The 15,401-nt window shown below is 44.7% G+C and overlaps 1 protein-coding gene across 1 annotated transcript in view; it reads right to left on the bottom strand.

Annotated features, from left to right (window-relative positions):
* Positions 1-15,401, bottom strand: part of LOC141066436 (small ribosomal subunit protein uS2) — a 58,695-nt gene that overhangs the window by 20,291 nt on the left and 23,003 nt on the right. Inside the window, exons 3-4 of the mRNA XM_073557980.1 lie at positions 11,845-11,963; positions 9,233-9,478 (exon numbers count right to left, since the gene is read on the bottom strand). Coding sequence (XP_073414081.1) covers positions 9,233-9,478; positions 11,845-11,963 — 365 coding nt within the window. The remainder of the gene's footprint in view (positions 1-9,232; positions 9,479-11,844; positions 11,964-15,401) is intronic.

A 15,401-nucleotide genomic window follows, 5' to 3' on the forward strand; every position in this document is an offset into this window, starting at 1 on the left:
AAGAACTGTCTGAGGACTTGAGAAACCAAATTATGAGGAAGCATGAGCAATCTCAAGGCTACAAGTCCATCTCCAAAGACCTGAATGTTCCTGTGTCTACCATGCGCAGTGTCATCAAAAAGTTTAAAGCCCACGGCACTGTGGCTAACCTCCCTAGATGTGGACGGAAAAGAAAAATTGACAAGAGATTTCAACGCAAGATTGTGCGGATGTTGGATAAAGAACCTCGACTAACATCCAAACAAGTTCAAGCTGCCCTGCAGTCCGAGGGTACAACAGTGTCAACCCGTACTATCCGTCGGCGTCTGAATGAAAAGGGACTGTATGGGTAGGAGACCCAGGAAGACCCCACTTCTTACCCCGAGACATAAAAAAGCCAGGCTGGAGTTTGCCAAAACTTACCTGAAAAAGCCTAAAACGTTTTGGAAGAATGTTCTCTGGTCAGATGAGACAAAAGTAGAGCTTTTTGGGCAAAGGCATCAATATAGAGTTTACAGGAGAAGAAAAAAAAAAAAAAAAAGGTATTCAAAGAAAAAAAACACAGTCCCTACAGTCAAACATGGCGGAGGTTCCCTGATGTTTTGGGGTTGCTTTGCTGCCTCTGGCACTGGACTGCTGTGCATGGCATTATGAAGTCAGAAGACTACCAACAAATTTTGCAGCATAATATAGGGCCCAGTGTGAGAAAGCTGGGTCTCCCAGCAGGACAATGACCCAAAACACACTTCAAAAGCACTAGAAAACGGTTTGAGAGAAAGCACTGGAGACTTCTAAGGTGGCCAATGAGTCCAGACCTGAATCCCATAGAACACCTGTGGAGAGGTCTAAAAATGGCAGTTTGGAGAAGGCACCCTTCAAATATCAGGGACCTGGAGCAGTTTGCCAAAGAAGAATGGTCTAAAATTCCAGCAGAGCATTGTAAGAAACTCATTGATGGTTACAGGAAGAGGTTGGTCGCAGTTATTTTGGCTGAAGGTTGTGCAACCAAGTATTAGGCTGAGGGTGCCAATACTTTTGTCTGGCCCATTTTTGGAGTTGTGTGAAACGATCAATGTTTTGCTTTTTGCTTCATTCTCTTTTGTGTTTTTTCATTTAAGAAAAATTAAATCAAGGTAATACCAAAGAATTTGTGTTTGCAATCATTTTCAGGAAGAAACTGAGTATTATCTGACAGAATAGCAGGGGTGTCAATACTTTTGGCCACAACTGTATAGACCTGAGAATTTACTGAATCTATCTATAATGGCAATTACTTGTGGTAGAGTCTCCTCCACTTCATCCATGAATATCACCATATCGTCAGCATATAGACCAATGGTATCTACCAGACCCGCTATATTTATACCTTTAATACCAGGGTAAGAGCTAATACGTATTGCCAATGCCTCAATCGCAAGGGCAAATAGGGCCGGGGAGATGGGGCACCCCTGACGAGTCCCCCTATGCAATGGAAAAGACTCAAGACACGGAGTTGTTCACTATAATACGGGCTTTGGGCTTCATATATAATATTTTGATCTATTTTATGAATTTATCCCCAAAGCCATATCTTTGTAAGCACACGGAGAGGAAAGGCCACTCAAGAGAGTCAAAAGCTTTGGCAGCATCTAGCGATGCCAGTGCCCACTTGTTGTCTGGCATTAGAGAGCTATATTGGGCTATTGACAGGACCCGTCTGATGTTAATGGAAGTGCTCTTACCAGGCATAAAACCTGTTTGAACAGAATGTATAAGGCTCAATATAATCAAATTCAGTCTGGTAGCTAGAATCTTAGTAAAAATTTTATAGTCCACATTTACTAACGAGATAGGGCCGTAGGATCCACATTCCAAACGGTCCTTTCCCTCCTTCTTAAGCACTACGATATTAGCTCAGGCATAGATTTCCCTTCCCAAATTCCCCGAAATACTTTAACCAAAAGTGGCGTTAATATATCCCTATATTTCCTGTACAATTCAATAGGGAATCCATCCGGCCCCAGGGCCTTCCCGGAGGCCATGTCTGTTATGGCATTTTCTATCTCCTCCGCAGTAAATTCAGCATCCATAAGGGCCCGTTATTCAAGATCTAATATAGGGAATATCACATCTGACAGATAGTCTAAACACCCCAAGCTGTCACAGTCACTTTTAGATTCATATAATGACCTGTAATAATCATAAAAACAGCCAAGTATTTCTTCGGTTGAAGATACCAATGAGTCATCCGGCTTACAAATCTGTAGTATTGTATTTGAGGTGTTATGTTGGCGCACCAAATAGGCTAAGGCTGGAGTCACACACAGCGACTCACCAGCGATCCTGACAACGATATCAATGTGTCAGGATCGCTGGTGAGCTGTCAGACAGCGTCACCAGTGTCGCTGTGCACGTTAGTAACCAGCGCGCTGATGCAGGAAGCTGGTAACTAACGTACACATCGGGTATCCAAGGGACGTGCGTCCCTAGATACCTGATGTGTACGTTAGTTACCAGCTCCCTGCATCAGCGCGCTGGTAACTAACATACACATTGGGTATCTAAGGGACGCACGTCCCTTAGATACCCGATGTGTACCTTAAAGTTACCAGCAGATCACTGGTCTCCCGCCTGTCACACGCAGCGATGCGTGGTGGCCAGCGGGAGACCAGCGACCAAAAAATAGTCCTGGTCCTTCCAGCAGCGATCAGCGATACAGGCAGGGGGGGCCGGTCGCTGATCGCTGTCACACACAGCGATCTCGCTGTTGTGTCACAAAATTTGTGACCCAGCAGTGATCTCGCTAGCGAGATCGCTATGTGTGACGGGGCCTTAAGAATTTGCTTGCCTGGTGTCCCAGCTCAAAATACGACTGGCGAGTAAAGAATAGTTTACGCTTGGACTTGGTGTCCTTATGCTGAGCATATAACCTCTGAGCAGCCAACCACTCAGTCCTGTTACCGCTAGTTTGGTTAGATATATATGTAGCCTCTGAATCTTTCAATCGCCGCTCCATCTCATCATCCTCCCTTGAGGTTACCCTTCTAATATAACAAATCGTGGAAGATAAGCAACCCCTCAGATATGCCTCAAGGGCATCCTAAAATAAATTGATATCTTGAGGCTCTGGGTGGGACGAGATGAAGCAATGCAACTGATCGATCGTTCTATCTGGAGCCGCCATTAACTTTAACCAAAAAGGATTCAGCTTCCAGAACATTTTTTTTTTTTTTAATTTGTTTATTAAACCATAAGCAGCTTTACAATACACACATTCAGTACATTAAGCTTGATACAAATTAATATATGTTCAGATAGTATGAAAACATGAGGCATAATATGTGCATCAATTGTGTGTAAAAAAAGCAAACATAATATCAATTGAATCACAGTAGTGTGGTGGTGTATTGTATCAGTAATAAAACCTGCCTGGCTTCTAAACCCTACCTACATCTACAAAAACAAACTATCCCGCAGCCTACTTCTATATAATGAGCAGTTTACTGTGCGACATCTCCGCTTTGCAAAGTAAGGTAACAGGAGTTCCACCTCTCCCAAATCTTTGAGTTTACCCAGGCACCCTCTATTTTGATACAGTGTACGTTCATATGGGATAATCGAATTTACCAGAGTGATCCAGGACCCAAGAGAAGGTGAATTTCCCATCCACCGTAATGCAAGTATCTTCCGTGCCATAAACAGTGTCTCCCGTAGAAAAATCCCAACATAATGACCCCATGCCTCCTCATCCCACACTCCAAACAGACAGATCAGTGGCTCAAGGGGAACTGGGGTTTGTACCAAAGATGTTAATGATGTCACCTCCCTCCAGTATTGCCCAACAGGACAGCACCAGATCATATGAATAAAATCTGCATCTATTGAACATCTCAAACATTCCGATGACGGGTATCGGCCCATCTTAAAGAGTCGAATTGGAGTCAAATATGATTGATTAATATACAGTTGCATCATCCTGTTGGCAGACGGAGACACCCAAATTGTTGACTCCAGGATTTCTTCCCATTCTTCACCGTGTATCTGGGATGAGCCGCTCCCATTTCTTCTTAACGGAATCTAAGGCACATTCTGTCCCCACTGACAACATATATGTATATAGAGAGGAGAGGAGAGGAGACCCTGATGGCCCTGTGATTTGGGAATCCCTATCAGGGGTAGAGACAAAATGGCATTCTCTATACCCATACATCTCATGTGCGATTGAAAGGCTGATCTTAGTTGTAGATAACGGAAAAACTGGGATCTCGGGACACTGCGACTAACTTGTAATTGCACAAAGGATACCAATGTTCTACGGTCATATAGATCACCTATCGTAGAGACACTATACTGAACTTAGAACTCGGCGGATGGATGTTCACGTAGCACCGGGAGGTAGTCATTATTCCACAGAGGCATTTCAGCTGTAATATCCCCAAATCGAACCACCCCCTTAATCTGTCTCCATATCGATCGTGCCAGACGAAGCAGAGGTAACAGTCTCAAAACATTTATTTTCCTCATTTCCAAAAAACCCAGTGGGCAACCAGTCCCTGCAGCATGAAGTAGAGGACTCTCAGAATTCGGGAGTTGACCTCCAGGCATCCATGTACTTATGGCCTTGGCCTGTCCAGCTAGATAATATAAAAAGAAATCTGGTAACGCTGCCCCTCCTCCCCTCTTGGGCCTCTGCAAAGTGGTTAGTTTAAGTTTTGGCCTGGCTTTCCCAAATAAGGGATGTAGTTTGAGAATTTAAATTGGCAAAAAAGGATTTGGGCACCACCACCGCACTATGTTGAAGAAAGTAGCTAAGCTTGGGGAGTAATATTTTAAATTAATACGTCCGGCTACAGACAGTGGAAGTTTACCCCAAAACGCAAATTTATCTTTGACCGTCTCCAGCAATGGTTGTATGTTGAGTTGTAGATAACATCCTATTTGGTTGCCCATATTTAAGTTTAAGAATGACCGGACTATGGTCTGAAATTCCCTTACTGCCATATTCTATGCTGTCTACCCACATCGCCAGACCGCTGGATCCGAATATATAATCTATGCGCGATAGAGATCGCTTAGTGGATGAGTGGCAGGTATACTCCCTTGATTCAGGGTGACGCATCCTCCATAAATCTAGCCACCCGCTACCTTCCATAAATAATGACAGTTGGGTCACATTCAACGAAGAAACTCCCCCAGACATGCCTCCCTCTAATCTCAATTAGTCAAGGTGGGTATTCATGACCATGTTGAAGTCTCCCATGCAGATAACATCCGCGTCTGGATGATATAAGACAAAGCTCATTGCTTTTTGAAGAATGGACGTATTGGCCGGTGGGGGTTATAAACACATAGGATTACATATTCCCTGGTATTTATCAATGCATGTACAAAGACAGCGACCTTCAGGATCCCTCCGGGTCTCCCTGGCTTCCCATCTAACGTCTCTATGTACCAGCAATGAGACCCCTCTCGAATAACTAGTGTGAAATGCATGGACAGACCATTGTACCCAAGGTTTCTGCACGCACCGAGCAGTATCTCTGGTCAGATGTGTCTCCACCAAGTCCACAATGTGAGGATGATAATGTCTGATCTGTAAGAAAACCTTGATCTTTTTCCAGGGGGCCTTTATACCTCTCACGTTCCATGTCATACATATCTCAGACCCCAGACCCACTCCGTTGAATATGGCATACAGTACTACCCGGGTAGAATTTAGAGTTACCACAGAGATTGAGATTGCCACTGGCTGCGACTTTTACGTAAGTAACAATCAAAACTATTGTAAAAAAGAAAAAAACGGAACCAAACATGAGTGAGTGGAGCAAAGTCTCACGCTCCTAGCAAAACACAAGCAGGGGGATACCATCACTGGTCACAGTGTCCGGTATAGTTGGTAAACTGGGTACCTGCAAGGAGAGCCCCCATTAGACCATTAATAAAAGAATTTAGGTTAGTAGTAAGTATATTAGGATTCCTTTGCAGGGGATACCATATGAGACCGCAGCCACTCAGTTGCCTCCATAAAAAAAACAGAGGAGCCCCCATGTTACACCCGGGGCCAGGCCGGATAGATCATTGAGTATATAACATTTCTCTCTTTGAGCCGCTTCTTTACATCAATGAATTGTGCCCTCTATTTCTGAAGTTCCATGGAAAAGTCCGGGAAAAATCGAGATCACGGCATTGTTGAACTGGATGGTGCCTTTTTGCTGTGCAAGGCGCTGAATAGTGTCTGTCTTTACAGTTGAGGAGACGTGCCAGGAAAGGTCATGGTGGGGCTCCCGGAGGAAGGGGTTTTGTAGGGACCCTATGAGCCCTTTCGACGGCGACCATTGGAGAGAATTGATCTCCCAAAGAAGCCTTAAACCAAGCTTCCAGAAATTGCTCAGGATATTGACCTTCTGAGCGTTCCAGCAGACCAATGACACGAATATTGTTCCGACGCATTCTATTCTCCAGGTCGTCCGCTTTCTGCCTCCAGGCATTCACAGAACCTGCCGCTTTCTTTAACTTGGCCTCCATAGGCGAGATGGTGTCCTCCACCTGGGACACTCTTGTCTCCACTTCTGTAATGGTCCCCTCATAGTTTGCATATCCTGTCGAAGTCGTCCCACCTCAGTATATACGTCCTATTTTCTCAGTCAGGGATGTCCTAGTCAATGAGATGGCCTGCATCAACTGTTCGGATGCCTGTTTGAGGGTCAGATCTTCCTGCTAAGATTCTTCTTCTCCCCCAGGTGGACAATTCTTATGCTGAGCTTGAGGGATTGGTTCTAAGAGATCATGCACTTTCAGAGGGATCGGGTCTGACATATTCTTTCAACTTTTCTGCTACTCCTGACCCCTTAGATCGATTCATGCTCAGTGGCAGTATGGTACAGCAAGATAACTGGAGCTATATGCTCCGGTGGTTTCCCACGTCAGATGATAAACACAGCAGGGCTATCATTAAATGATTGCAGCCCAGGAATAAATCCCACACAGAGGAGCCACGTGAGTTTATGAGGACAGTGTCCGGTGCAGAGTCAAAAGGATTTCTTGCGGCAGGGAGGGGGATCCGCAGCACCCACAGAGACCGCAGCAGTGAAGGGAGTCCACAAGCTCCCACAGTAATGGCGCCAACGGGTATAGCGAGTATAACAGTAGGGGGGGAGAAAACACAGGGCCCAATCTTTCAGGGCACTCACCGCACGTCCCATTTAGTCCTCAGAATGGATTTTCACTGCCCGGGTGGCAGTGCAGCTGTGAAGGCCGACGCCGCAGCTCTCACTGCCAGAGCGCGCGTCTAAGATGGCCGCCGCCACGTGCAGGCCCCGCTGTCCATTCCGGCCTCCCCAGCAGTTAGCTCACCAGAGCCGCTCCACGTCCTCCCGCGGGAGTCCAGGGGGGTCCCGATATCCAGGGATCCAAGTACTGGTATATTGCAGTAATAAGGTCTTAGTTGCAGGATAAGGGCAGGATTCTTGGGAGCTCTCCCAACATGCGTCCTCTCTCTTCAGCTACATAGCCACACCCCCCATGAGGTTTTTGCCTTCTTCTGAATCAACATGGCTCCTGCGCAGGGGCAGAGCAGAATACTGCAGTGTCCAGGCCCTCTCCCGGCGCCTGCGCACTGCAGGACTCTGCTCTGCCCTCAACAGGGCAGAGCAGTGCACATGCACAGGAGCCACAACAGGCAGCAAAGAGGACGTCACCATTAGAAGATGGGAGGCGCTGGACCGGACCGCGACCAGACTCGGACTACCCCCCAGTGAGTATAATCTAACTCATTTTTTTATCTTTCGGGTACAGAATGCTGTAGATAATAAGCCCTTGATGGCAGTGCCGGCAGCTGATAGTTGAAAAATGGGGCGACAGATTCCTTTTAATGTATTCAAAAGAGCTGTCAAAGTTTATCAGCCCACAATTACTTAATTTCTCCCAAACATAACACTACCCCACATGTGGTCAAAAACTAATGTTTTGGCATGTGGCAGGATCATCATTTGATTTGATTTTTGGAGATAAATTTTGATTGGTACAGATTCTGGACACCTTATTCCATTTGCAGAGCCCCTGAGGTGCCAAAAAAAGCAAATATATTTTGGAAACTAAACCCTATAAGACTGAGTGCAGACGGACTTTTTTTGCCCTGCTGATTTTTCCGCGCAGAATTGAAGAAATCCGCAGGTCAAATGACCTGCATTTTTCCTGCGGATTTCTTCCATTTTTCCTGTGGTTTTCTTGCGGTTTTCGTGCGGTTTCCACTGCGGATTCTCCCCTGCGGATTTGGAGACAGGGGAGGTGGAAAACCGCACAAAAGTAGTAACATGCTGCAGATTTTGTCACAGGAAACCCGCAGCGTCTGCACAGCCTTTTTTTTCATTTCTATGCTACTGTACATCACAATGCGGATATGCAGCGTTTCTGCGCAGAAAAATCCGCTGCGGATCCGCTGCATATCCGCATCGTGTTCACACAGCCTAAGAAGGTCATACAGGGAGGGGTGTGGTGAGCATCTTTAACCCACAGATCCATCATAAAACTTAAAATTTTAACCCCTTCATGACGTTTGATGAACCCATATATCATGGTTAGAAGGGGGTCCCACAATCGTATACCTTGAGTGCACCCCGTTGCCAGTGAGCAGATATCATCGCTGTCAGGAGTGAAACAATTAGGGGAAAAGTATAAGAAAAACACGTCACCACTTCTGTATTTTTAAACCACTCCTGGATTTGGCTTACAAATTCTAATACTCAATGTGAGCACGTGGCCTCAGGCAAGACATTTTGCCACAAACACCAATTTTAAAGTGAACCTGCCCCACTGTACCTGCTTATCAACCCATAGGCAGCATTAGGCTGGGGATCACACTTGCGAGAAACTCACACGAGTCTCAATACCCAGCACTCTCGCCGCCACTCGGGACCTTTGTTTGCGGCTGCATGCTTTTCTATGCAGCTGATCGCTCCGGTCCGAGTGCCGGCGGCAGCGTCTGGTATGGAGACGCAAGACTCGTGCGAGTTTCTCGCAAGTGTGACCCTGGCCTAAGTCAGAGCCTGCTTTCACGTTTTCAGCTTGATATATTATTTCTCGCTCAAGCATTTCAGCGAAAATATTGCTAAGAGCTCAAACAGGAGGGGGGTGAGGGGGTGCCATAGACAGACCAGTCTGGAGTCACCCTTGGTCTGCTTTTCCTATCCTAGCAGTATTCAAAGTGATCGATAAGTCCCATTGATGAAATATTTTGACTGGAAAAAAGCAGTTTGATTGCAACTATTTCAGTTACCTTGTTGTTACAGGGAATTGCAATATCCACATAGCGTAGAGGAGAATCTGTATTGCAGAGGGCAATTGTAGGAATATTGACGTAAGATGCCTCTGTAAGAGGTTGATGATCAGCTCGTGGGTCAGTTACAACTAGTAAACGTGGCTCCCGAAATGCAGCCTGAATCTGGTTTGTGAACGTTCCAGGAGTGAATCGTCCAGCAATTGGTGTGGCTCCACATGCAGATGCAAACTTCAACACCGCCCTCTGAGGAAAAAAATAAAATAAAATGTTTATACTTTTTGGCAAAGTAGAACAGGCCTAAATTATAGTTGAAATTGACACAAATCGTTCAGGCATAAATTATAACAGTACACTGACCCATAGGTGGAGTAGATATTTGATTTTGGAACACTGGCTTTGGCAGTAAAGCAGGGCTGTGGAGTCGGAGTCGGAGTCGTGGAGTCGGTGCTCATTTTGGTGGAGTCGGAGTTGGAGTCGGTATAAAATGGACCGACTCAGACTCCTAAAATATATAATAAATTGGGTACAGTAATGCAGGATGTGCTGAATATTTTTTCATAGGAGTTTGGGAAAGTTATGAAATGTCCTATAAATGGCTGTTATATTCCTGATCTAAGGCTACATTCACACACAGCGTTTTTCCTGTGTTTTTTGAGGATACGTTTTTCAGCTGCAAAAGCTGATCTTTTTAAAAAACTGCATCACCTGAAAGGTTTTTGAGCTCATAGATAATGTTTTCAATAGCAAAAGCAGATTAGAAATCTGCTCTATCCATTTATCCATACCTGTCTATCCATATCGTATCTGTACCAAAAAGAATGAAAACCGGGTAGTACACCAATATATATTCTGTTCTATCTAAATATCTTGATTATTGGATCATAAAAATGACTAAATGTCTGAGGTTCACATTGTACTACAATAAATTTTTCACTTAAATATAAGCAATGTGTGGGAGTCGGAGTCGTGGAGTCGGAGTTGGAGTAAGGGAAATTGAGGAGTCGGAGTCACAGGTTTGGCTTACCGACTCCACAGCCTGAGTAAAGTCTGAAATTACTTATTTTAACCTTCCAAAGATTTATTTTTTAATCTGACAAGTGTCATGAGGTACCACAACTAAGCGTTTTTAAGTAAAGGGCCCTAAACAATATAAGCCAAAGACAAAAAAAAAAAAAAACAAAAAAAAACACACTTAAAGGTACCATATTTTTCGGATTATAAGAGGCGCTTTCCCCCCCAAATTTTGGCAGAAATGGGGGTGCGTATATACCATATCGGAGTGCTGCTGCGGGTGTCCCGTGCTGCCGTGTCCGGCGGTGCTGCGGGGGGCTGTCAACATTTTGTGAAAGGCCAGAGCCCAAGTCAGTTTCATGGTTTCCTGCCATGAGGTGGACTCCGAAAAAATAGCCGCCAGGGGGCGGCGCATGCGCACATTGAGACTAGGGGTCTAGCTTCCAAAATGGTGTTACTTGTGGGGGGGTTCCACTGTTTAGGCACATCAGGGGCTCTCCAAACGCAACATGGGGCAGCATATGGGGGCACAGTCTGAGGCTGCTAGAGGGGGAGGATTTGTTACTGTGATGAGGGCTTCTTCATGTGGACGGGGAGGACCAGTAGCTATGGAGGGTGGGGTTGTTGCTATAGAGGGCATGTTTGGAGTAGAGTAGGAGGTTACGACTAGTTCTCATTTCAATGCCATAACACCTCCCCCCGGACGTTCTGTTCAGAATATCTAGAAAACCGTGCAAAATAGTGACAGAAAGTAAATTACTTCTTGTCATAATTCTGCAGCCCAGATATGTACAGATTATGTGAAAAGCCCGGACAACCCCTTTAATTAGTCCATGTAACTGACCTTTAGGCTTGAAAGCCTAGGGCCTATTTCACACTTCAGTTGTTTGAAGTCAGTTAAAATCCACCGTTTTGCAAAAAAAACGGATTAGCCATTTTGGCGGATCCGTTTTTCCCCCCATTGACTTGCATTAGCGGCGGATTTTGACAGATTGTCATCCGTTTGACGAATCCATCATAATTTTGGCATCCGCTGTCTGGACAATGAAATGTTTTTTGTCTGCTTTAAAAACGGATCCGTCGCTGTCCGCCATGAGTTATAATGGACTCCTATGGGCGAAGGATACGTTGGCAACCGTTAATTGATGGAATCCGCCAACGGATCCGCATTTTTATACTGAGCATGCCCGGAAGAATTTCCTTTCATGAAATTTAACCCCAAAACCCGTTCTGGCAGCCAAAAAAATCTCTCTCAATTTCAGTCATTGGTGGCTGAAACAGATCCGTCAAAAAACGGATCCGGTGCACCCGTTTGTCAAACAAACGAATCCTTTTTTAACTCCTTGGCGGATTTCAACTGACGTAAAAAAAAAAACTGGAGTATCAAACAGGCCTATGCAGGAAACACATGGCGTATAAAATATATAATAAGGCAAGAAAAGTCTGTGGTAAAATGTAATTATTAACTCCCAAATGTTCAGACATACCGTAAATTCATCTGTGTAAAGGTAGTGCATGAACTTTTTTTTTTATAAACAGCAGAAATTAATACCCAAAGGAGCACAGCAAATAAAAAAAGGGTTAAGAAAATATAGTACCTGACCAGTGTTCCTGGAAGAAATTACACAGACATCAGCTGGGTTCTCAATGGCAACAATAGCCCTTGCAGCAAGCAGAAGCTTCTCCCATGTGCGTTTCAGGTTTATAATATAAATGCCTGAAATAAAAAATAGTTTAAAAATTAAATTTTGTATGTCGTTAGGATGTTACCTTACAACACCGCAGGTCCAGGCTGCTCCCATGCCATCAGCCCCTGTTTGGGACTTCTGAAAATGCTCTAATTAATCTTTTCCTTGACACTACTTGAGTATGGTTTGAGAAAGGCCTCTTAGTAGGTCGAAACGTAACCATAGTATACTCATATCCTGGATTACGATATTATACCCACATTTTGGATACTTCTTTTGTCTGCGGTGTTACACTATTTGATGCATTTGAAATAAAATAAAAATCCAAAAATTTCACAAAATCTTCAAGATTTTTTGCAAGATTAATCCACACTTGAGTGCGACTGTTTATCTACTGACTACTGTTTGTGGACCCTCCACGTACAGTCAGCACCTATCTCCTCCACAGCAAGAGTGCGCGTCTTTCTTCTTTTGTTAGGATGTTACCTACTTAACCTTTAACTAAATTGTATTTACTCACATTTTTAAAAAAAAAAAAAAACACACTGAAAAACAATCCCTTTTACAACAAATGACGGACATAGCATGTCGACAGTTCCCGCATTATGACGTGTTATGTCAGTCATGAATTAAAAGGTCATTGCGTAAACACTGACTGTTCCGTGCCGATCGGTTGCTGACCACCACAGCTAGAGAAACAGGGTCCCATGTCATCGGGCCCAGCTCGCTGATCACTAATTGGTCAGACTGACCAATCACAACATGCTGGGGAATTGGGCACGATCATTGCCTGAGCTCTGTGCAGCTGAAGGCAGAACTCCTGCAGCAACAGCCAAGGCCAGTGCCCGCTCTGCCCCTGGCTGATTAACCTTCCAGTTGCCATAATCATAGTGATTGCGGCATTTGGAAGGTTGTGATAGGGAGTCCGTTCCCAATCACCCCTTCGGCATTCCAGTGACTAAATCATTATGATGGTTGTCATGGCACTCTGAGCCCAAACAATGACCTCCTGGTGTGCAAGGTACGGTGGCTTGTTAGACCTTGCCTATGGCGGGGTCTAGCAGATCTGCCTGTGTGTTTTGTAACGGATTCAAGTGATCGTAATGAAGAAATGCTCACATGAGAATTGAGAAAACTAAATTGAATAAGAAACAGTCACTCAAATAACACAAGCAATAAAGTAAAATAAATAAATGTGAATCAAAAACAAGCATTTTCATACATTACATTATTAATATAGAAATCCATCAAACGGTCTCTGTAGGTCACATCTCTTATCTGTGTCCTGTATGTCACTGCCCTCCCAAGAGTTTGGTCATCTTTTATATCCTAAAGCATCGAATGTATCTCAGTAAAAAGTTTGATCTTCCTTGGGGTGCCAGGGAGAAAACTCCTTAAACCAGTCAGTTACTAACAAATACATTTACTAATAACAAATCACTGGTCAGTTAAACAAATGACCTGCTACCCTCCCTGAAAATAAGGATATATTAAACTGATTGAAACCATATAAAATTAGTATAAATTGGAGTGGTGAAACAATTAAAAAGAACTCTTACTACAGTGTGAAAACACAGGTCTTATGCATTGTAGTGCTGGTGCATTGCAATGCATGAGACCAATGATGAGACAAATAATGTTCCACGGAGGGACGAAGTAAAAAAAAAAAAAAAACACGAATAATAAAGAACAAAATTTTACACCAATACACATTTATGGAAAAAAAAAAAAAAAGTACACATTTGGTATCGCCATGTCAAGAACGACCCGATCTATAAGACTGACCCTACTGTAAAATCCATAAAGAAAAAAAGTGGCAAAAAAAATAGGCATTAGACCTACCGGTAATTAGGTTTCCTGGAGTCTATCCTGACAGCACCAGGGAGGTAGTCCTCTTCACAGGGACAGGAAAGCACACGAGAGGTTAAGACGTCCCTTCCCACACCCCCGCAGTGTTTTAACAAGTACCTCACCATGGCTGATGCAACTTAAATTTATTAAAATCAATATATTAAGACATCATGAAAAATAATATAATCAGGGAGGGAACTAACCGTGCTGTCAGGATGGACTCCTGGAAACGATTAGCGGTAGGTATAATACCGATTTTCTAGGACATCCCTCCTGACAGCACCGTGGAGAATGTTAGGGACGGCGGAACGCACTAAATATAAAAGAACATAAAGTGCGTTTGCCGCCCGTGGGTCCACCGTGCAGAAGGTGTAACACTGCTGCTAGCTGATTGCGGACGTACAATATGGCGGTATAACGCACGCGGGTTGAACGTCACCCAGGTGCGCTGAGCAATCTGTTTTACACAGAGATGCCTAAAGTGCAAAACACAAAAGGGCTGAGCCTGTTAGCGTCACAGGTCTCAGAGGAGTGCACGCACGTTATATGGTCACAGGAGCTGGGCCCTAGGCAGAGGGTCAGCATCCGTCCAGACCTACCGTGCATGCGGCGTCGCTACCGCAGACGCCAAAAGGAGCTGCAGACTGCAGCGCGGCGACAGACACTGCCGCTAGTAGACAATGCCCAATAGGGGGCGCACTGTCGGACGCTAGTACTGTGTAGATGCTTATAGTGGCTATAGCTTGCCACTGGCTGGCGCTGACTCTAAAGCCAAGTCCCTATACACACTCGTAATATCAGAGGGAGGGGATCTTAATGAGTCATTCGCAGGTTCATCCATCCATCATACACACAGTAACAACTAGAGACAATACTAGCGCATGGCCGAGCGGCCATGCAAACCTTTTATAGCCAGGACCTTCCGGAAGCTTCCACATCCATGAGATGGACCAATCAGATCTGGCGAAGGACCTGGACATGTGGCTCCCGATCTCCGATGGGAAATAGTCTCGTGAGCATGCTCAGTAGAGCTAAGGAGGGACAGCCTCTGGAGTGATTTGTGTTTTGAACTCATTTTCTGGTTTACGTCTGGCTTCTGGTGAGGCTGTGTTGACAGAGGAGTCATGAGTTCTCCATCTGGGCTCCCTCTAGTGGTGACAGTAGGTAATGAAGCTGATCTACATGGCAGAGACCTGCCACCTGAGGAGGACCGAGTGGACATCAGGAGTCTGACTGGATTTAAGACAGCCGACTCCCTAATTTTGTGCTGGTGATTTTTTCCTGCCCTGAGGTTCTGTTTTCCAGTTCTGTTCCTGCCTTCTCAAGCTAAGTGTGCTCTGCTATTTTTTCACATGAGATTTGGTCTGGTTTACTCAGTTTTTGTGGTCAGCCAGCCCCTGCTGGGGCTGTGCTGAATTTCCATTATGTCTGTTTATGCCAGTTTGCTTTTTGTCCCTGATCAGATTGGTCTTTTTGCTCTGTCTTCAGAATATTCCAGAGTGCTGATATAGGGAATTGAAGTCTAGCGACTTCAGGGTTTTTGTTATCAGAAAGTGTTGGGACATTTTTTTGGCAGGGTTTTTGTGCGTGATTGCAGACAGCATCTTTCCTGTCCT

This window comes from Dendrobates tinctorius, unplaced genomic scaffold (genome assembly GCF_039654945.1).
Source record: "Dendrobates tinctorius isolate UK_male_01 unplaced genomic scaffold, ASM3965494v1 ptg000012l, whole genome shotgun sequence".
In the NCBI taxonomy this organism is placed as follows: Eukaryota; Metazoa; Chordata; class Amphibia; order Anura; family Dendrobatidae; genus Dendrobates; species Dendrobates tinctorius.